We start from the raw sequence: 22,904 nt of genomic DNA, 5'->3' as shown, positions 1-22,904 counted from the left end.
AAATTACTTTTAGAGAAGATTATAGCTTCAACTGGAATTGATACAACTTTTAAAGCAGAACTTCTAAACAATCAGAAACCAAGTTGGCCAATTATTTTTATTCTGAGATCATCTGTATAGTGACTTTTCCTTCCCCAAATTTCAATGACTCCTTGGATACCTTAGACAGAGAACAGTGGTTTTACTCATGCACTAGCTGGTGAAACTGGATAAATCTAGATAGCATAAGATAGCTTTTAGTACCAGGAGTGACCTATATAAATATACAATCTGGTAATTACTTTCAGATTAAGTGATACTTCCATCATTTTTCAATGGATAATAAAATTTATTATCAGTAGACTAAGAGTATTGTCTGTTCTATATACTAGTCTTTGTAAACATTTTTCAGGATTTAATTGGAAACAAATAACATGCATCTGAAAGGACTAGAGAGAATAAATTTTAAACATTAAATCTGAATAACTTGGTGGTTTCATTCCTGGGACATGAGATCAGATGACATAAAGTAAACCATGACTAAAAACATTTCAGGTAATCAGAAAATGGACTAGGCTTGATCTTAAGAAGTGAAGTTATCTTCATGTTACTGGAGGTTCATCCTCTGGTAGGATACAGATTTTCATTACAGTTGATAGTGATAACAGAATAAAAATAATGTTATTCCAAGCCCCAATATAAACAAGCTAGGGTGACTGACTACACTATAAAGTTGCTAAATTCATTAAAGCAAACATAATGCACCATTAAAAGGAAATTATATACCATAGTGATTTTGATGAAATATAAAACACTACACTACTTAGACAGATAGGGTTTTGTATTATATTCAAATGGCATAATTTAAGTAGGAAGTACATTTGTTTACAACCAAGAGAGATGATAGTAAACTTGGCTAACATACACCAACTAGGATAACAGCATGGAAATATATATGAACCCTTCATATAGCCTATCAGAATTATATCCCTTCTTAAAATAACCAGAATACGTTAACTTCCCAAGCATCAGAAGTTTCATTTGAAGTTAGCTTATTTGTTATGAAACTTACAAATAACCTTGCTTTTTGAGAGGTTTAGAGCAAGTTGAGAAAAACATTGAAATTCTGAATTACAACTGAAAAACTTAATTATATTTAGTACTATAATACCCATAATTCTAAATTTCAGTGCAAAAGCTTGCATTATATATTAGTTAAAAGCAACTATTGCTTAAACATTCTTTGCATTCTTTTAAGTACACATTTTTTTACAATGGCATTAATTTAGGTTAATAGTATTATGCAGTAATTCAATGCATAAATGGTAAGTAACACTGTGGAATATGTAAATAACTATGCATTGAGAGATCATCAGATTATTTATAACGAATTAAGACAAGCACAAAATTTGGTTTACAAAATAATTTTTATTTCCTTTAGTACTGACTGAGCAAAAGTTACAAGACATAGTCAAGTTATTTCCTGAGGAATGAAAATGAAATACACAAAAAAATAGTTACTTGTACAGATACCGTAATAATGCCACTTAATCTGAATTTAAAAACTTTCAATCATGTTAAGCTTTGACATGATATAATTACAGCTGGCTTACTTAATATAAGATAATGTGTGAAAGTCACTTTGAAATGGAAGCACACAAATCTAATTCACTTGAAATATAAAATGTAAAATATTTATAGTATCATCTAATAATAATAAAAAAGACTATACCAAGCCATATCATCAAATTGATGTAAAGATCAAAGTATGAATTAAGAATAAGAATTATGACACTGATAGGAACCCACAAAAAAACGTTTTCACCACAAGGTTAATAAAAATATATATTTTTCTTTATATTTTATAACACTCAACTCCATTTCCAAACCATTTTTATCATAAAAAGACAAACAAAAAATATAATGCCCAAATTTATATTACAAATAAAATTTACATCAATTCCAGTTAATTCAGCTGTTTATAGTCTTAACATTTTCTGAATTTCATTTGATATAAAATTTTATTTGTTCAGCCACAATTTTCAAGGCTTATGCATTTAAACATCATTAAAATATTAAATGTTTATGCAATTAACTCCATGCAACCTTATTTTTAAATTGATGTATATATTAAAGCTGAGTATAATTCACTGACTTTCAACACGTTACTCCTAAACACCCTATATAAAATTTCGAGATAAGAAATATATTTTATTATTTAAAAACCATTTAATTTCAAATCCTGAATGTAAGCCACTCCCATAAATAAAGGCAATAATCATATGTTGTATTCTTAGAATCGCAAAATTTTGTACATAAAAATTAAAAATTCTTTGATTTTTTCTGAAAAAATGCCATCACAGCTTTCATGCAATCTTCAGACTGCCACCGTTCTACCAGTCGTTCACATTCTTCCTTATTAACTTTATGTAAGAGATCTCGATCAACATCTCGAACAAGCTTCTTAGCATATATTATAGACTGAAAAAATTAATAGTATCACACACAACTATTACTTTCAACCGAAAATTAATAATAAACATTCAGATATTAAAACACATGAATGTACAAAGAAAAGAAAAGAATTTAGGAAGATCTTTTGTCATGATTTAAAGGATTATATACTGTCATACAAAATGAAAAAAATATTTTGAACTTCGAAGTACATTAAGCAATAATACATCTTTGATATGATTAATTATAGAACAAAGAGACAAAATGTTTACATCAATTTTAGATAAATTTTCTTATTTTGAGAGCATGAAACCAAAGTGTTTAAAATATTTTTATCAGACAATGAAATAACTTTGTTTTATTTTATAGTTAAACCAGTGAAAAACAGCATGTTTTAGCAATACATACATTTAGAGACATTTCTTCAAGTCCTTTCAGTTGATTAAAGACATTTGCTTCAAATGTAGTATCAGAAAATATTTCACTGACTAATCCACATGATTTTGCTTCAGCAGCTGTGATCTTTCGATTAAACAGTAACATTTCATTTGCCTGATAAGTAAAGAAAAGCAAAGAATGAGCTGGATCATCATTAATTGAATACAGCTAATTTTACAAACAATTAAACCAAATCTATCATTGCACAAACTTTTGGATACTTACACGAATTTTGTATACAACAAGTTAGTGATAAAAATCAATTAATCATTTACTTAGACAGAGAAATTTAATTTTGAGCTGCTTAACTTGTATATTTGATTTTAGGAGACAAACAAATCCCTGAATAAACTGAAATTATAAAACTGTTTCAGTTTTTATAAGGATGACCAGTTTAACATTTTTTAATACATATAAAATATTTTTTAACATAAACATTGATAGGTATAAATTTCATAATTAATGTTAATGAACATTTCTCTGACTACACATATCACATTATTAGGGTTACGTTTATTCAGCTATTTTGTGGTATTCATGTACACTGATATGCAATAGGTAGCTAAGAATTTCCACAAAAATGCAGATTCAAGAATTATGTAGAAAATAAATTAAACATGGACAGCAAAAGCAAATACATAATAAAAAAAAATTAAGAATTATTTTTCATTAAGAAAATTGGCCAACTTTGAATATTTTTCTTATATTTGTTGCTGAGGCTGGAAAATTAAGCTTTACAATGTATGTTTGTATCCAAACAGAAAATATTAAGATGAATCACAGTCCAAGTATTGTATACATTTATCCAAAGTTACACAAGTCACTAACTGTTCCAAGCAATATATACATAAGAGGAAACCTCCAGTTCATACCAACTTGTACAAATTTGTGAATTATTCCTTGAGAATTTTTTTCCCCAGTTATTACATCATTACAAATAGGAACAAGTAAGAAACTACATTTAATTTAATCCAATAAAGTTCCTCTGAAAGGTGTGAGGAGTAGACGTAATGTTGAGCAACTGTTGTATCATAATGCAAAAAAGTAGATACGAAATGCAAAAACATCCAATTACTTTTGGAATAAACTAAATATTAATACACACATTGACTGACCTATATATAATAATGTGTTGGACTACCTGTTATCCAAATAACAGTCACAACATGAAGTGGCATAGAATCCACAAGATGCTGGAATGTGTCCTAAAAGGACCCCCCCATTCATTTATAATACTGTATTGTATACCATTCTTCCAGTACAGTAAGCAGAGGATCATGTCAGTAAATGTATCTTTCAATTTCATCCAAAAGATGTCAAGTGCATTAAAATCTGGGAACTGTGGAAACCATTTGAGTTACCTTAAATCTCTGCATGCTACCCAAATCATGCATGCACAATTAGACACGTTATATGGGAGTATTTTCATCTTGAAAATAATCATTCACGTTTGGTACACATGAAACATTTCTGAGGTAAGCTGTGGCACTCATTATTACTTTTAAAGGGACCAGAAAAATCAGAGTATGCCAATAAAAACATCCAGTAAACATGGTCCAGTTATAGAGTCATGGAAAGTTACAAACACACAAGATGAATGGAGTAATGCACATAACTTTCTGAAAATTATTTTCTCCCATCTAGACAGAAAATGTTAAAAATGTAAACAATTTACTGTAAAGGAACAACAATACTTTATCCCTTCTTTTTGTTTGTAACAAAATGATTAATAAAAGTATATTCTTAAACTCAATTTTTCTCACAGTGTAAAATTTCATGGTTATGTTGGCAATATGATAGGCTTGTAATTTTTTTACACTTAGATATAAAACTACATTGAGCTAAAAATCATGTATGATTGGGTAAGAGTCTGGAAATTCCACTTAAATCGTATTTGCAAAAATCTTCAAAACAATTAAACATACAAGACAATAAAATGACTAACTTTTGATGGTCCCATTATCTTAGGAAACATATATGATGAGCAACCCTCTGGTGACTGGCCAAGTAAACTAAATGGCGTATGGAATGTAGCCTACAAAGATATTGAAATCCGCAATGAAAAACAAAATCAGTATTATCACACTTCTTAACATGTCAACAGTAATACCTTTTTGTTTTTACATAAAAATTCCTTTTGCTATTTACTTTTTTATTTATTAAAATTAAAATGCTCATTTACTGAAATAGAATATAAAAAAAATCTGATATTTATTGAACTATAAAGTTCACATAAACTTTTTTAGTTATAGTCTTCTTATTAAAGTATATTAAAAACAGAAGTATATTTTATTTTGGCTTTCTATTTTTACTGTATTTTAATGTTTGGCATATAATCAAGTTTTATTTTAGATTCAAAACAACACAATTTGATAATTTACTGCCAGAAAAGGTGTTTGCCAAGCTTGACTTTAGAACTTCAAACAGTAAATATTACATAACTTTTTCTTTCTTATAAAGCACTGTGAGAGCAGGAAATAACATATCAGACCTTTTCTGAAGCATATACAACATCAAAAAGTCCAAGAAGTGTCACAGATATGCCAGTTGCAGGTCCATTTACAGCTGCAACTAATGGCTTTGGAAAAGTGATGAAAGAATCCACAAAATCTCTACATAAAAGATTCAAACTAATTATGAAGAGAATTCCAGTCTCATTGTGTCTTGCATACAAAACTTTTAATAACTCACAGCGTGTCACAAATTACATGAAATAAATGGAAATTTCTCAAACATGAGTATAAATAAAAACATTCTGAAAAATAGATTAATAAAATACTGTAAAAAAAGAACAAGAACAAGAAAGGTAACTGAACATGAAAGGAAGCAGCAAACAAAAATCACTCCTTTATCTGCATTATAATAAATGACAAATATATTTGTTGGATAATAAGTTGTAACAGAATGAATGAGTGTTGTCTCAACCTAATAAGTTAAATGTCATAACATACAAATGGTAGTCAACGTATTATGAAAACACTTTTCAGGTTTAAGCATTTTATTGAATTTTATATATTTTAAACAATTCAAAGTACTTTATCTAGTGTGCATAATTCTTATGTATAACTCGGAATTATAGTTTCCATTCCAGTAGACTTTTACATAGTGCTTGGACGTTATTGGCTCTCAACTTGTTTTACAATTTGTGTAGACCTCCTTCAGTGATTGAACCTCTTTTGTTTATTTCATGAAACCAAACACAAAAAGTATACTTGTGCTGTTGTCATTAAGGGTTATATCATTGAAATATTAGAACTGGTAATAGCCTCCTTAGGAATTCTTCTTCCAACAGAATTTAGAATGAACTTTGACCTTAGTTGGCACTCTCCCTTGAGCTTTAATTAGCTATTACAACTGAAACCAGTCAAAACCATAAAGCCTTTCAAGAAACTTACAAAGTATTCTCAGTACCATTTTTGAAACTGCTTCATTCTAGTTGGAAAATAGAAAGTCACTCTAGGTTTAATGCTGTAAAATACATCCAGGTTTTATCTAAATGTGAACACAAACTTCCATTTACATCTGATAACTACAACTTGTACAGCTTATGAAGTTCAGTAATTCCTTCTAATAATGTAGTTTGTGGACTTTCTCCTTAACTTGTTTCATTTTCCATCCAAAGTCCTTGTTTAGTATTTTATTTACTATATAGAGACTCTTACTGAAGTGTTGTGCCATCACTCATAAGGGCAGCAGGTTTTCCAAAAGGGCTCAACTTTTATTTTCCTGACATTGTTAGCAGTCCTGTTGAGAAGTGGCCAGTTCTTCTATGTTCTCCTTTCTCAGTGGAAGCCTGCATTTTTTGGAAAAACTTTATGGAGTCCTTCAACAACGTTTTTTTTTTATCAACTTTTTACTGTTTTATTTTATATCTTAGAGAAAGACTCACATCAGAAAGTGCTGTTATATAGCCTTATTTTCATCAATATATGGGGTTATGGCATACTTCTGCAATAATGTAATGTGAAACAGCAAAAGTTTAAAATTAATAAAAGTATACTAAGAGTAGGGAGCATATTATTTAGTTGTGAATTGGAAATATTCCTATAATGTGTTAACAACCCTCTATATATTTAATTGATACTTGAAACCATTAGTACATGGTGAAACTCCATAATTACAGGAAATTAGCAAAAACAACTCTACATTACACAACTACTTGAGTTATTAATAATCATGATTTTGTTATTGAATATATCATCAGGTAGAGATATTCTATTAGTTCTATTTAGGGTCATTTTATTTAACATCTTTTACTATTTTATTTCTTTTGTACGAGCAGAGATTGGGAGGTGGATATAGTAGAAATGTTAGGGTGGTTTAAGTTATACTTTAGGAATTATAAAATTCTTTTAAAGGTAACTGCTTTCCCGCAACTAGTTGAAAAGAGTGAAAGGCAGTAGGAACCGAGACATTGAGGGTGATAGCATTAAACTCCATACTCTTAATTGATTTTTCATAATTACTGGATATTTTAACATCGGCACTTGATTTCGTCTAGTAGATTGAAAATCCTAAATGCATTTGAAAACTATTACCATAGGCATTATATTATATATATATATAAACACACATACTCATATTACTTTTATAAACAACATAGAATCCATTAATTATTCAAGTGATTTAGAAATGTGATGCCTACTTAGCACTAAAGGCTACTCCATATTATTTGGATTTAAAAATGTTTTTAAGTAAAAAAAATTTTGATTAATATGTCTAAAAGCACAATTTAATTTAAGATGTTTATTCTCCCATTTCCAGACAGTGTGGTTCTCTATAATTTGTTGATAATCTTATGGCTGAAACATTATTTGATTTGATCTGCACCAACAGTTATTTTTTCTTGAAGAACATTTCTTTTTTAATTATTAAATTAAGTTATTATGGGTTTTAATGTGAGCAAAATTTTAAGGTTTATAAACTATTTTCATAACAGATATCATAGTTTACTACAATTAATTGTATTTGTTTGTTTTAGCACAAAGTTACAGAATGGGCTGCTTACACTGTGTTTGTTGTGAAAATTAAGCCCTAAATTTTGATGGCAAGAGTTTACTAAAAAGTTACTTTACATATTTCTTCAAATTTCATTTTCTTCTAGTACTTGAAATTCATTCCTTGTTTTCATACCACTGTTTGTTAAAGAAGAAAATCAAGCCTGGTGGCCCATATGTTAAGTAAATACACACACACACAAAGATATTTCAAAGGCAGTCATTTTCAGTTGTGAAAGAAAGAACTGTGCTTTATGTAATTTAGGTTGTATCAAACCTACAAAAACAGAGAAAAATAACAGAGGAGATATAGATATATATATATATATATATATATATATTTATTAATAATTTATTTCATTACAATTCAACAAGTGTAATATATCTATCAGAATGTGTAAACTGTGGTGAATTATATGTTGATGAAACAACTAATTCAAGGTTACAGATGAATCTACATAAAATCTATGTAAGATTTCCTGAAAAAAAAACATTATATGCCAATAAACATTTTAATGAATGTACTACAGACAAATTTAAAATTCTGAAAGAACAATATTTTATGCATTCCCTTTTTGGACATGTAATATGAAATATAAAAGTTAATTTATGAAAATATTTTAGCACCACTTTAAATAAATATAGGTAAAATTGCAAAAATTACAAAAGTTGAGTAAGGTTAGTTAGATTTGTTTGTTGTTAACCATATATGCTCAGCTCACTATGGGTGTTGACACTGAGTTTCTAGAATTATAAGCAGGTACTGTGCTATTGGGTGTAGGGGAGAAAAGGTGGAATTGTGCAAAGATTAAAATATTACTAGGAATCACAGAAATGGAAATACTGTGAGTTAGAGATATTTTAAAATAAATTATTAAACATTTTACAAAAATAATTTTTTTTGTAATAATAGGCAAATCTATAACTGAGGTAAAGTTTTAATCTAAAGAAAATTGGTAAAGGAATAGAAAAGAAGTGAAAGCACATTTTATCTGATTAAACTAGTTTATTTTTGAGTATATTTTAATGTATTTCATTTATATAAGGATTGCATTTTATGTGTGCATGTTGCAGGTTATTTATTTTCAGGTCAAAATTTTATCTAAAAGTTATTTATACATCTTGTGAAGTGACCTTTTATGTGATGAAACTAGTTGAACCTAAACCAAATAATGTCATAAGCAGTTTGAAAATAACAAAAAAAAGAAGAACAGAAGAATTTGAGTATTGTGATATTAACATTATGTAATGTCATATATGTTGTACGTATAAAATTTAAGAGGTCAGCAAGTACCATATAATTGGTACTATTTATGATAATAGATCAGAAGGTTGAAGTGCCTAATGCATAAGTAACAAAAGAAGTTCAAATACCATTTAATCCTAAAATTGAACCAAGATAAACAGTTTTTGAAGTTTGAATGAAAAAAAGTATTAAACAATCTATGGAATAGTTTATGAACCAAAATTACAGTTTGTTTTAAATAATTTACAATTTTTCCTTATTTAATTATTTTGAAATACTGTGTATGTAAATTTGTTCCTTACCTCAGCAATACACTTGCATCCTTGGCCACCTGGGCAATGTCAGCATCAGGGGGCAGATTGAAATTTCCTAGGTCATTTCCACTACAGTAATAGTCACCTGCTCCTAAAGTCAAGATAACTTTTGTAGTTGATGTTTTATAATACATTCCCCTTTTTTGTTTTCACTCAAGAGTAGTAATTATAATTTAATCCAACTGAGAAAGAAATGTATAAAGTTTATATACAACTACAAAACTGCTACATCCAATGCTGGTGAGGCCCATAGCCTAATATCAAGGCTCATCAAGCTAGCCAAGATGCAACAAACATAGAAGTGGTGTAGGCATAATATATGTCATTAATTTTCATTAGCAGTAACTGTTGTGGTGTGGATTAGATTACACAAAAGAATTGTATTTATTATTATCAATTTGCATTTAAGTCATTTACAAATCAGATTTTTAGGTAAGTGCTAATAACACAATATTATTTTAACATTCTTTATTCATCTTATTTATTATTGTTATATTGTTGAAATTAACTTTACTATCATTCACAAGAACTGGAAAACTAGTAATTTTCTTCCCAGAGCAAGTCATGTCAAAAGTTTTGAATAACATTATTTAACGGGCTAAAATGTTTACTTTTAAAATTAAGAAATGTTAACTGAAATAGCATGACAGTGCAACACAGATTAAATATTTTCAATTCATGCAAACATGAAAAATTAGTTATTATATAGTACAATGCAAGTTATAAATGGATATTAAGTTACTATGAAGTTGTAAATACACATCAATCTTCACAAGTTATTGTATCCAATAAAAGAAATAAGTTTTACAGATGAACATTAAAGTTTACAGCATTTTGAATAAAAAACCTACCTGTAAAAAGCGTTATTATTGAACTTTTATCCTTGGCAGTGTTAGAAAGGATTTCAGAAATGTCTCTGTACATCTTTAAAAAACAAGAAATAAATTATCAGTTCAGAGGAAAATCCATCAACTATTAATTCTAATGATCCTCTAATGTTTAAGTCATTTCAGAAATAAAATTAAAACTCTTAGTAACCAAACAACAATTACAGTACCTGGTATAAGTGAAAGAAGAAAACCTAAACCATCATATAAGACAGTGTTACAAGTTTAGCATTAGAAAACAACTAATCTGTGTGCTTCAACAACAAAAGAATATTCTTCTATTATGAATGTAGTGCTTTTTACAATTTTCTTATTTAATAGGTTTAATGAAAACAAAACATTTTTCACACAAACACATGAAAATTGTTTGTCAGAGCAACAATATTAATTCCCTACAATGCATCATGTGCAACAGATTGTGATAACAAGGTCCTCTTAACCTTCATGAACACACCTTTGAAAAGTTTCATTGTGGAACATCTAGGGTCCAAAGGTACCCCCACACACAAAATTAACATTATAGTAACATCTAAATTGAAATTCCATAAAACCAATTGCATTACAACTTCTTTTAAGGGTTAGCATGCAGTGAGAACAACATAAAAAATATATGTATTCTACAGGAAATAATTTGACAAAATGGAAAATTGTAAATTATATTGTTTCTCAGTATAAAAGTAAGTAATATTAAACCATTCCTAATACAAAGAATGTATCAAAAAAGTGTTGAAGTTTTATTATACTCCTGTATTTGAATCATTATCTACCAATATGTGATGAGATTACACCAATACTGAAAATTGGATTCTAAGAAAACTGAGTGTACATTGTAGATCATCTTTGTCCAATAAAATACCAACACAAATATATCCTTATAGAAAGTTATGGTTTGAAAATACAAATAAGCTGCTTATTTAGTTTTCTATATAGTTCCCTATTTTATAGAAACCTTGTTAGAGTCATCACAAAGAACACTTATTGAGGTAGTGTATTTTTCTTGGAGCAAAGCCACATCGGACTATCTGGTGATACCACCAAGGGGAATCGAACCCCTGATTTTAGCATTGTAAATCTGTAGACTTACCACTATACTAGCAGAGGGCTATTGAGGAATGAGATGCAACAGCTTCATTATTAATCTTATGAACATTTTTTTGAAATAAAATGTAACTATGGCATCAAGTGCACCTACTGAAAGGTCATTCAGTGCTGAAAGTCCTTGTGTTGACCCAGAAAAGCAATAGGCTTACTCATAAGCGCTTTAAAGGATATTCTAATATTTCAGAACAAAGGTTCAGAATTGTGTTTCATTTTGAAATTTAGAATTTCTGTTCTGATCAACATCAGAATCAGAGATGTTAACTGACTGAGTCACAATTTCCAAATGTTAAACTGTAATACTATGCCAAATAATTGGAAATGAAATATTTTTTTTAGAAAATGTAACTTGTAACAGAAGTAATATAACTAGTTATTTTTTGTAAGAAATATGTAATAGTAAAGTTATTACTTTTATTTCCAATAATGGGTAACAAGTAATACATTACTAATTCTAGAACTTTTGACAAACTGGACCTTTCTTCATCAAGGGCATTCCCTGGATGAAAAAATGATATATGAGGTTGAAGCAACAGAGCAAGGAAAATTGGTAAAAGAAAAAAAAAGGATCTAGATGCCAACTGAAAAAACAGAAGAAACCAGGGCTGAGTTGGTCAAAGATATGCCTCCAAGAAGACCAAAAAGGAAATGTTGTGTATCAAGGAGGGGGGCCCAAGGGAGTTGTAAAAGAGGATAATAGGCATAAAGAAAAAAGGGTAAAAACCAGTCCTGGATGAGTACATTAACAGCCAGAGCTGAAGAACAAGGAGGTGGTAACTGGAAAAGAGGAAGCTTGATGGTGAGAACAAACTCAGTGAAAAACCTGAAGGTGGAGAGCTCACTTTGTGAGTAGAATGTGGTCTGACCAAGAGAAGTGAACTGCCACAAGGTACAAGACATGTCATGAAATAAACTTAAAGGGAATGAGATCAGAAGAGGAGGTACAGCACCCAAAAGCAAAAAAAATTCTGCAGCAGGTGCCTCCTTGACAGTTGATATAAAAACAACCATGGAATTGTTGGAGTGAATCAATAAATTTCTTACAACTAATGAAGTCAGAAAAATATATTTGAATATATTTAATATTCAGACAGCATCCCCACACTGGAAATGTTTAGTATTTTATTACTAAACAATTGTTAGTGTGTTGATTTACTTTTACAAATGAGTTCAGTTCTCCTAAATGTCATACACACATACATAAATTAAAATACAAGAAATAGATACCTGAGTAGTCAGAGCATTTTTTTTCTCTGGTCGGTTCAGTTTGACAGTGGTTATTCCATTCTGGGTTGACACTTGAAGTCCATTATATTGACTTGAGCTAGATGAACTTTGGCTGTCATTACTTGAAACTTTTTCTTCTCCTACTAGTTCTTCAACTGTTTTTATGTATTCTTTCATTGCATCTTCCTATAGAAAATTAAAGAGCATAAACATTCTAATATATTACATAAAAAACTGCACACCACTAATCTTAATATTAAATATAAAAATCATTGCATAATGGTAGTCTACATGTTCTGGATCTTAAAGTAAAAATAAAGTTTAATAAACATAAAAATAATATTAGTAAGGTAACTATATTTACAAAGTATCTGTAAAACTTTCACTTAAAAATCCACAAACCTGATTTATATATTGAAAGTTTCTTAACCATTTAATGTGATAAAATGCTTGATGAGTGGTAATTTTAGGTGTTAAATGTGTATAACTTACAAATGCTGAGAGAGTTTATCATTTAATTCTTCACTTGGTGCAGTATTTTCTTGGTATATGAGAAGGTCATGAATTTGATACAGACGAATTACAACAAAGATGCTTAGGTAAACATTCAAGAGTTTATGAATTTTTGCAACTGTCCATTATTAACTGCATACACTTTTCACTCTAGAGACTAAATATTAAAATGATGCAACTTACTATACTTATATTCAGAGGTATAAGAGCACAAATTGTTAAGATTCATGTTATAGACTCCTCTCAATATCAATGATCCAACATTTCCACTATTAAGAACGATACCATAAACCTGACTGTTACTTTAACTCAAATTTGTTAGCTCCTCACTTAAAAAAATGATACATTAAACCTAAATGTTATTAAAAAAGATGTCTTAACAGGAAGATACATATTTGAGGAGCAGATGAATCATACAATGCTGAACAAACAATAGAACTCCTTGTTTTGCATAATTTAAACATTTTTTTAAATAGTAGTATGGTCTGTACATATTATAAACATGCAACCTCATTCGAGTTGTCTTATAACTGTGATATCTGTCTGAGCATTTGTCTGTCTTCCATTTCAAAAGTTACACATGCAGGCAAAGCTCAGTATTCACTTTTGAAATGATGGGAAAACAGGCACATGAATAATGTTGATATCAAATTTTAGTTCACAAGCAGGATATCCTACACTGAACTGTTAGGTCATTCACATTTCAAAATGTGATGTAACTTAAGGAATAAAAACTTAGATTTATAGTATGGTACTACTGAGTAGCTTTTACCATGACTGAAATAATGCTCAACAATTATTTTTTTTGTGGTGGGCAGTATAAGTAGCTTAGAGCTTTGGCTCTGAATGAAACAAAGAGTGTAACACCATTGACCTTTTTAAAGTCCATGAAATAATTTAAGTTGATAGATTAACTTAAACATTTTTCTGTCATTAGGGATGAGTACTTTTGCTTGTGGTTTATAGGTTTAAGTAATTTGTGTTTCAGCTATTTAGAATAGTCATGTATTTCTTACATATGTACAGGTAAAAAAAACAGAGGGAGATTTAAATGTTAAATAATGACTTTAATGAATATTTTGCACTTTATTTTTCGTAAGACATACCCGGGACATAGATCCTAGCGAGTTCCAAGCCTCCCATTTGGCCTTTGCAACAAAATCAAAAGCAAATGGTTTTTCTCCACTGCACACACCAACTGTTGCCTGTGAAATCAAATCATAATTGCATTGGAAATCAACTGAATGTACACAATATTTAGTTTTAAGTTGAACAACCTTCTTATTTATAACAACACAACAAATTCAATCTAATATATTACATGTGATAAAATGCTTGATGAGTGGTAATTTTAGGTGTTAAATGTGTAAATTATGCATTAAATGTAAATTATGCAGTAAACTGATTTGTAAAGCAGAAATCTTCCCTAGATTAGAAGTAACAGTACTACCAATACAACAAAAAATATCATTTAATGTTTGTTTCTGAGTTGTTTCACTTACATTATAAGTGAATAGCTCTACAAACTACAAATACAGTACAATGCAAGTAAGATGCAATAAAATAACCTGGGTTAAAAATACGCTTGAGTTTCACTGTACTTGTATTCTTTAGCTCTACTTACTGAAGATGATGGAAGACCATCCCAAAATACACAACAAATATATACTTTTTTCTCATTGGTGCTGTTCTTCATCATTAAACACTGCAGGTAGAGACATAACATTACTACCCATGCCACTTAAGACAGCTGGAAGAACTATATAATTTTATCACAAGACAAAAAAAGTAGATCTTTCTGAAATGGTCTCATCAAATAGCTAAGATATTTCAAACTTGCATTTATATTTATTTTTTCTTATTCCTGATTAAACTAGTAACAAATCTAAACACTTACCTGTTTGAATAAACTGTACAATCTGAGTTTGACATTGTTACCAGGATCTTCTTTTAAAATATTTAGTTTTTCTTTGGCATTCTCAAACTCACTGTTTAAATTGCTGCACATTCTAACACCAAGGTAGCCAAAAAAACTTGGCTGTGGAAATGAGTTCTGATGTTGCTTGGTGAATGGATTGAGTAGCCATTTCCTGCAGGAGAAATGGTAAATGTATATATGTAATTTTTTAAATATTTAATATATACTTCAGAAATTCTCTAATGAGCTTCTTAGGATACAATTTTATGAAATTATTTTGCAGTCTACACATATTTACCTTGAAGTTCCTGTTTAGTAAAGTTGTATATCTTTAATATCATAAATGAAGAAGAGTGGGGCAAATATTCCTTAACTTTTAAAACTCATGAAAGATAAAAACAACAAAAACTAACACATTTAGGAATCAGTTTTCTTGTCTATACCAAAAAGTTATTATGGATTTTGAAAATACACAAGTTGTATTAGTGAAAACTATTCCTTTTATATCATCATGTATATTTGAAAAGACCAACATAATTTTTACAAAGGCATGTGGATTTTAAGAATTGAAAAAAAAAACAAACAAAAAACTCTGAAACAATCTCAATGTGTAGTGTGTAAACAAATCAGGAAAAAAAATGTAGTTAAGTGCATATGGGTTACTTATATTTGACCAATAATAAAAGTGAACTTCTACACCCATTTGCAAAATTTCCAAGAAGAAATACATTACTTTGTATGTGATGAGGTTTTACCATGCACATTCTGGTAATGCTGATAAGAAAGCCTAATATATTCCCTACATCAAAATGTCACAAAATTATCATAATTCCACTGATCTGTAATGGATAATTATGGTACTATCATGATGACCACATAAAAAATTCTGGATCAGCATTTTTAGTTAAAATATATTTACCTTTGAATTTATAGATTTTCATTCTACTGTTTTGAGTATTAGGGGCAAAACAATTCCTAATACCCAAAACATTTCAGAGGGATGACTATTATATGATGTGAATTACAGAAACTCAGTAAAATTTGAAGAATATTGATAACAGGAATTATTTGGAAATGTGTTATAAATTATTTAATAATGATTTTTTTTTTAAGAAAGGGTAGATGGCTACTTATATAAAGGATGAACTGCACCTTGTTAAAATTGAAGATATAAGACATTGCAGTCAAGGGGTTCAATAAGGACTTTTACAGGTTGAAAGTTTTAAACTACCAATTGTTAGCAGTCAACAAGAAATTCTATGATGTGATAAGGGTTGCTACTTATAAGAATATTGATACAATAGTCATGAAATATTAATTTTAAGATAAACTGAATGGAATTGTATAGGCTTAAACAGTGATGGAAAGTGATTCCTTGCAGTGATTCATAATGGTTTTTATACCAAATGGTCAGAGCACCAGTCGAGGGGTTGTCATGATTATAGATTTTGTGTTGATATTGATGATGACATATTTGCAAGAGTTGAAGAGAGGAATGTTTGGGAAGAATAATTCTTGCACAATAACGTTTGATGTTCAGTTCCATGATGATGTAAAAAAAAAAGAAACGAAATTTTAGTTCCTAATTCTCAGAAAGCCAATTCTGAGGCCATCAGACTAGACTGATCATTGGCAAATTGGAACAAGTAAAAGGTGATGAAGAAAAAAAATTGTAAAAAAAATATACTGTTTTTTTAATTCAACACAAGTATGTCCCTAAAAAGGTCAAAAGAACAAAAAAAGCAATCTAACCTAATTGGCTTATTAAAGGCATTAGGAAGAAAATTAGGGATAAATTCCCAAGTTTGAGAAGTTTAAACTGACATAGGCAGTAAAACATTTAACCTGAAGATGAGCTAAAAAGGTTAAAATGTTTTCTGTACTTTATTTTAATTAAAGTTTTTAATATCCATACCAGTTGTCTTAAGAATACATTTTTACTTCAAGTGGGTTTATTGTCATCATGAATCTTAAAATTTGTTTATTTGATGATTTCACTACAGGTAATGCTAGGATAGGGAAAATAAAATATAAAACTTTTCAAAAAACAAAAAAAAAACAAAACTTTTGATATTCGTTTAAGAGGTTATGCAAATGAAACTGAACAATTATAAGATGAAAAGAAGAAGTTTCATTCTTAATATAAAAATCACCTTTCACTCAGAATTCACAGACACGTCTTTAGCAATGTTCTTTGTGTACAAAATACTTTTTATTTTTGGTAAGAACCTGCCACATTTTGCAAATATACAATAAATACATTAAAAGTTATAGTAATCATAGTTTAATGTTGGTTAAAAGGTTGGTCAAAATGACAGAGTTAATTGTACTAAAGTGTGGTTGGACAGAAGAGAGTATAATTACTAAAGTTTTCTTGTGGCATTAGCCTTCTGAGCATTTGTAACTGTACTGAGGTACTATGCACAAGCTTGGGTCACTTGACAAGTTGGAAAAAGAGAAGACAGATGGCCCAAAGTTATTTTTCCTATACTAATATATATTTCTGATAAGTACTTTCCTCCTGTCACAAGATTAGTTTTTCCTATTTTGTGCTGCCCTACATATGCAAATTCTTTTTTATAACACATGCCACAAGCCTTCTGCACCCTTTTACTGGACCCAAAGATTCCAGTATGTCACTCATGCATCATCTCTCCACCAATAGGAGAGTACTACTATCACTTGATATAAGTGACTCCCTCTAGGTGCTACAACTGAGTCATCATTTTGAAGTTTGGCAGAAGATATAAACATGGGAAGATTGTGAAGAGGAGAGTGGAAAGTGTGAGAAGAGATAGTACCTACTAAAAATACATTTCAGTATAGGAAAACTAGTGCTTCAAATATGGTATTTCTCTCTTTTCATAAGAGTAGCTAAAATTTTGCATTGATTAGGAGAAGGGACAGATTCAAAGGAAGATCAGATATACCTCACCTCCCCCAAAGCATTTGAAGGATACTTCTGTAGCTGAGAGAAACAAATCAAATGATATCAGATATCTGGTTCAGAAGTGGTGTGGTACCCCTCCCCTGATCATTTGAAGAATACATCTGTAGCTGAGAGAAAAAGATCAAATGATCAGAGGAGGGATACCAGGTACCACACCACTTCTGAACCAGATATCTACTTGCCATGAGTAGTTATGAACAAAAACATGTCAGAAAAGGAAGGGAGCACATTCAAACAGGAGAGGATAAGTTTGTAAAATTATCCCAATGGGATAAATATGGAAACTCAATCCCACAGAAGTAAAGTGGGTAATGTAGGATGTGTCCCATGGTGGAAAATGGCTAAGGTATGGCAGACTGTACTTGGTAAGTCAACTACACCAAAACCCCTCATTGGGTACCAAGATCCATGTGAGAGTAGAATGAGAATCACACTGGCTTCACCTCAAGCCCTAAAATCATGGATAGGAGGAAAATGCTGACTCTAGTGCAAGATGCAGGATAAGCATTAAGCCAGAGATCTAGGAATGTGTCATTTGGTATCCAAAGGAAGTCCACTACATGCAATCAACTCTTGTGACTATGAGACTGGTCGTAAACATCCCTTGGTGAATAACAGTTCCAATGCAAGAGAGAATGAGGACAGAAACATTCTATGTATACCCTCTGTGACCCAAAACACAAAGGGAAGAATCAATGGAGGAAATTGGACAACCTCAAACCTGTATTAGCATGTATGTTGATTGGTTCTCTCAATATCCAAAACGAGTCTGCAGGGTATCAGTATCCACATGATAGTAGGATGAGGGTGCCCATTTGAAGGGGTGAAATGCATTAAGATGTCTCACTCTATCATGTGCATCATGAAATTCAGGGGATGATACACTTTATACACTGGTGAAATACTATTGCCCTTCTCTGCATCTGTGTGGAACCCATTCAGAAAGATGCTTCCATAGTCTTACACTCCAGCAGATTAGAACTGGAAAGTGGTAAGGACATCACACTTCACTAGAAGAAGAGGGAGAAAAGCATTGGAGTCTGCAGGGACTGCTACACTTGAGACAATGCAATGGATGATCACAAACCCATTTTGTAAAGCAAACCATACTGATTTATTCAATCAAGACAAGGATGGGCAGCTATCCCCTTCTGCTTGGAACATATTGTCCATGGGTGGTACATGTCTGGGCATATTTATGAAGTAAAATATCGTGAGGTTTTAACCTACAAGAGATCTTGTGAAACATCTCAAAGGTGAAGGTGTGGAACCATGGATAGTGTGTGCAAAACAACATGGCTTACAGTGTGGATTCATGTAGAATCCAAATAGTGGGATACAAGAGACAAAAGTTGAAGCAAAGACCCCTACAAGAAAAGAAAGCATTAATAAAAACTTAAATTGTGTCATAACTGCACCAATGTCTGGTGGAAAGCAACATCCTGAAGATGCAAAAAGTACAACATGATGGAGATAATAGGAAGTAAACTTCTGAAAAGGTGGTCCACACACTCGACTGTATAATCTCCTCTAAAGGCCAACTGAAATGAGAAGCAAGGAAAAAGGTGAGGTGGCAGATTTGATGGTATCTGATAAGAAGCTGAGAGACAGATCCATGAAAGTATAATGTCATGACCTAAAAGGACAAGACAACAAAAAAACCATGTTTATAGGGTAAAAGCTGAAGACAACAAGTGGGCCAATATGGAAGGGAAAGGATCTCCCCAGAAAAACCCTCAGGGTTCCTGTGAAGAGCCTCAGACACATGATGGATTGAGGAAAGGTACCACAACCAAGTTGTTATGGTAAGACAAAGACAGAAATATTGAGCATCTGTTAGATGAACAGGATAATTAGGATCTACTCCCCAAACAGACAGAACTGAAAAACTGACCACTCTAAACACTGCATCAAATTTTGAAATATGTCTCAGAAGGTGCTGATGGGTAGAAATAAACTACTTGAATCTAGTATTCAGAATCTTTTTTCAGATTTTAAATCCATGAAGTATGAAAAATGATACAGCTGTATATGGCTTTAGAGGCTTCAGAATTTCAATCTTCTCCAGGATCGATATCATTCATCTTGCTTCTAATCTACTTTGATTTTGACCTCTCAGATCACTTGTCCTTTTCATTACTCTTCTTTCTCCAATTTCTGTATCATTTATTCACTTCCAATTCACTTCAGCTTTTTTTAGATTGTATTACTAAATTATGGTTATGTAATTGGGCATTTCCAATCCATTCGTTGGTTCTTAAATTTGTTCCTAAATTTGGGTCAGTTTTTTGTGACCTTGGGTCTAAAAAAAAACCACCCAAAATCAGCCTTTTCTTAAAGCTATTCAAATGTATGGCTTCCACCATAGCTAAAGGCAATCTATTCCAAATATCAACTACCCTCTAGAAAAATAAACTGTCTTAGCTGAAGATTACTCTTATCTTGCCAAAATTTATATTTTTGTTCCATAGTTCTGTTACTTTTACCATAAGAACAACAAAACAAATTTGACATATCACTTCCCTTAGCAATCTCAAATACCTCAATCAGATTCCTTCTAACTCTTAATTTTTAAAGAGTAAACAATTTCAGAGATGTTAACTTGTTCTCATATGACAACCTTTCCATCTCATTACAACTTCTTTACAATTATATTCAGTATTTCTGTAGATACAACCTAAAATCCTATTTATTCTAACACAAGCAACAGCACATAGTTTGCAACAACTAGCACACCAAGTGAATTTCTTCATTGACATTCTAAAGGTTATTCACATTACAATTAGTTATAATTAAACCTAATTTAGTAATGATCACTTGCACCGAATGTTCCTCAGTCTCCACCCTCTCAGTTAGTTTCACATAAACCTACAATATCATTGTTTCTAATAAGTTACCTGACCAGTGAGCAAAGAAATCCATTCTGAATGAATTTGAAAACCTATCTTGCTCATTGTTTGACACACATAAAACTTTCCTAAACTATGTGATCTAAAATAAAATATCCCATAATTATAACTGCATTAACACCTGAAATCTTACTCTTACTGTTAAGTTTCTTACTAATGTCATCAGTTTTTTTGATATTTTCAACTTAAACAGGATGTAACTTGCACTTTACACATAAAACTATTATTTCCCTTCTCTTTGGTACCCTATCTCTATTAGAAAACATATACAACTGTAATTCAAAGATATTTCTGTCATCAAAATGCTTCTTCATCTAAACTAGTTTCAGTTAGTTCTAATTTCCCATAATATAAAAATATTCCAGTTTGATGAGTGCTCCAAGTCATCTATTGTATTTCTTATACTTCTACCACTACAACAGTAATAAGATAGCCTACCTTTAAAACTATTTCTGGACTTAGTTCCTACACCACATATTTCTTTGTATGAAATTGTTTTCTGCATTTAGTTTACTGGCTCTGAGCTTTTGAATGTGTACAGACTTGATCCAATGGATTGAACCCATGATAAAGGAATACTGAATAACTTAATACTTGTTATATGTATCTACATAAAAATGTGAAGAATAAAAATATTTTAACCAACATACAGTTTGCATCTTGCATTACCTCTAGAACCTCTTAAATGCATATCTAATTTGTTCAGTATCCCTGTATACTGTATTAAGTATTTACACTCTTCAACCACAAACTCTTGCTAAATCAGCAATGCATATAAAATGAATAGTTGTTAACTCTGACATCAAATATATCATGCAATGTGACATGACACCCTGTAAAAGGTTGTGGCTTACACACTTTAGCCCCCATCTATGCATATAAAGTTGCCTTTATAGATGAGTTAATAGCTCTTGCAAATAAGTAAACCTCTTCCATCTTTAATTATAAATTGGATCACATTTTTATACACTGAATAGTTTAGGAAAAATTCCAATACAATTTAACAGCACTAGTAAGGGTTACTCGTTATTGTTTTCACCAACTATTTTCTTTGCTACTGTATTAATTTTTTTGCATTTTTAAACAAGAATAAGAAAAATACAGCTAAAATACAAAGAAAACAAAAACGTTTATCCTACAAATATTATTAAGTTCAAAGTTCATTAAGATCAACTCCTAATCTTATCCAAATATGTTAAGATTGAAGTCCAATAATAACATGGAGTAATATCCAAACTTAAAATATCAATTGAAGTATGTACCAGTATATCACTATATGTGTAGTAATTATCATAAACACTGGAATAAAACTATTAAAACTTCAAATGCCTATTACTATCACTCAGCATTACTACTAATTATTACTGTTAATGTTATATTTATCAATAGTTAAATGTTAATGTAAAATACTAAGAAGTACAAAACTAGTGTTTATATTTTCTATTCTCGGTCAGATACAAAAATAAAAATTAAATATCTGTTTATACCTGGTCCATCTATCACCCTTCAAACAAACCTGAAAAACACCTCTTCGTAAGTACATCTCTGAAGTTTAATAACGGCCGTGAGCTGTAACATTTTTACGTGTAACATCTTCAGTCTGCCGATAGAGGGCGAACAAGTTCCCGTATATTTTCCTACGGTTTTGTCAAATCTTTGTTGATTTTTACAATACAAAGTTAGTTCTACAACAATGTGGAGATAGTTATTTAGACAAGACAATAGGTAATTTCTATTTTTGGAAAATGAGATAAATGTATTTTATTTTTTGAAAAGTATCAGATGCTTAAGGTGTTGTTCCAATGTGTAATTCCAATGCCCTCGTTTTAGTCTCATTTTGTAGTTCACAAGTTGTATATAATACTCTGTGTTAGTAATATCATTGCACATCTACTCTACCGGTACATTGTTGTATTTTATGTTACTTGTTAGGCTTAACTGTTAACGTTAAAAGCAGCATGTTTGACGTTGTTC

At 30.5% G+C, this 22,904-nt stretch overlaps 2 protein-coding genes across 17 annotated transcripts in view; one reads left to right on the top strand and one right to left on the bottom strand.

Moving 5' to 3' along the window:
* Positions 1-1,387: 1,387 nt before the first annotated feature.
* Positions 1,388-22,570, bottom strand: LOC143248125 (enoyl-CoA delta isomerase 2-like). Of its 2 annotated transcripts, none has more exons than XM_076496561.1 (10): positions 22,447-22,570; positions 15,051-15,243; positions 14,260-14,358; positions 12,641-12,826; positions 10,280-10,352; positions 9,417-9,519; positions 5,363-5,483; positions 4,817-4,906; positions 2,842-2,985; positions 1,388-2,460 (listed from the first exon to the last, which is right to left on the bottom strand). In XM_076496561.1, the coding sequence occupies exons 1-10, from the start codon at positions 22,521-22,523 to the stop codon at positions 2,302-2,304; spliced, it is 1,245 nt and encodes a 414-aa protein (XP_076352676.1). In that variant the 5' UTR covers positions 22,524-22,570; the 3' UTR covers positions 1,388-2,301. The 2 variants fall into 2 exon arrangements, with proteins under 2 accessions (XP_076352676.1, XP_076352682.1); XM_076496567.1 differs by having other exon boundaries at positions 22,418-22,552.
* LOC143248053 (chromodomain Y-like protein) overlaps positions 22,540-22,904 on the top strand; it is a 43,830-nt gene continuing 43,465 nt past the window's right edge. For 8 of the 15 annotated variants that reach the window (XR_013026804.1, XR_013026801.1, XR_013026805.1 and 5 more), the window contains exon 1: positions 22,541-22,655. The gene's annotated coding sequence lies outside the window, so the exon portion shown is untranslated. Of the gene's footprint in view, positions 22,656-22,904 lie in introns of all 15 variants that reach the window. The other 7 variants (XR_013026803.1, XM_076496542.1, XR_013026799.1 and 4 more) reach the window with 7 other exon arrangements.

The sequence above is a fragment of the Tachypleus tridentatus genome, chromosome 1, assembly GCF_004210375.1.
Source record: "Tachypleus tridentatus isolate NWPU-2018 chromosome 1, ASM421037v1, whole genome shotgun sequence".
Taxonomy (NCBI): domain Eukaryota; kingdom Metazoa; phylum Arthropoda; class Merostomata; order Xiphosura; family Limulidae; genus Tachypleus; species Tachypleus tridentatus.
Note: the sequence above shows the minus strand (reverse complement) of the source record. Positions and strands in the feature narration are given on the sequence as shown.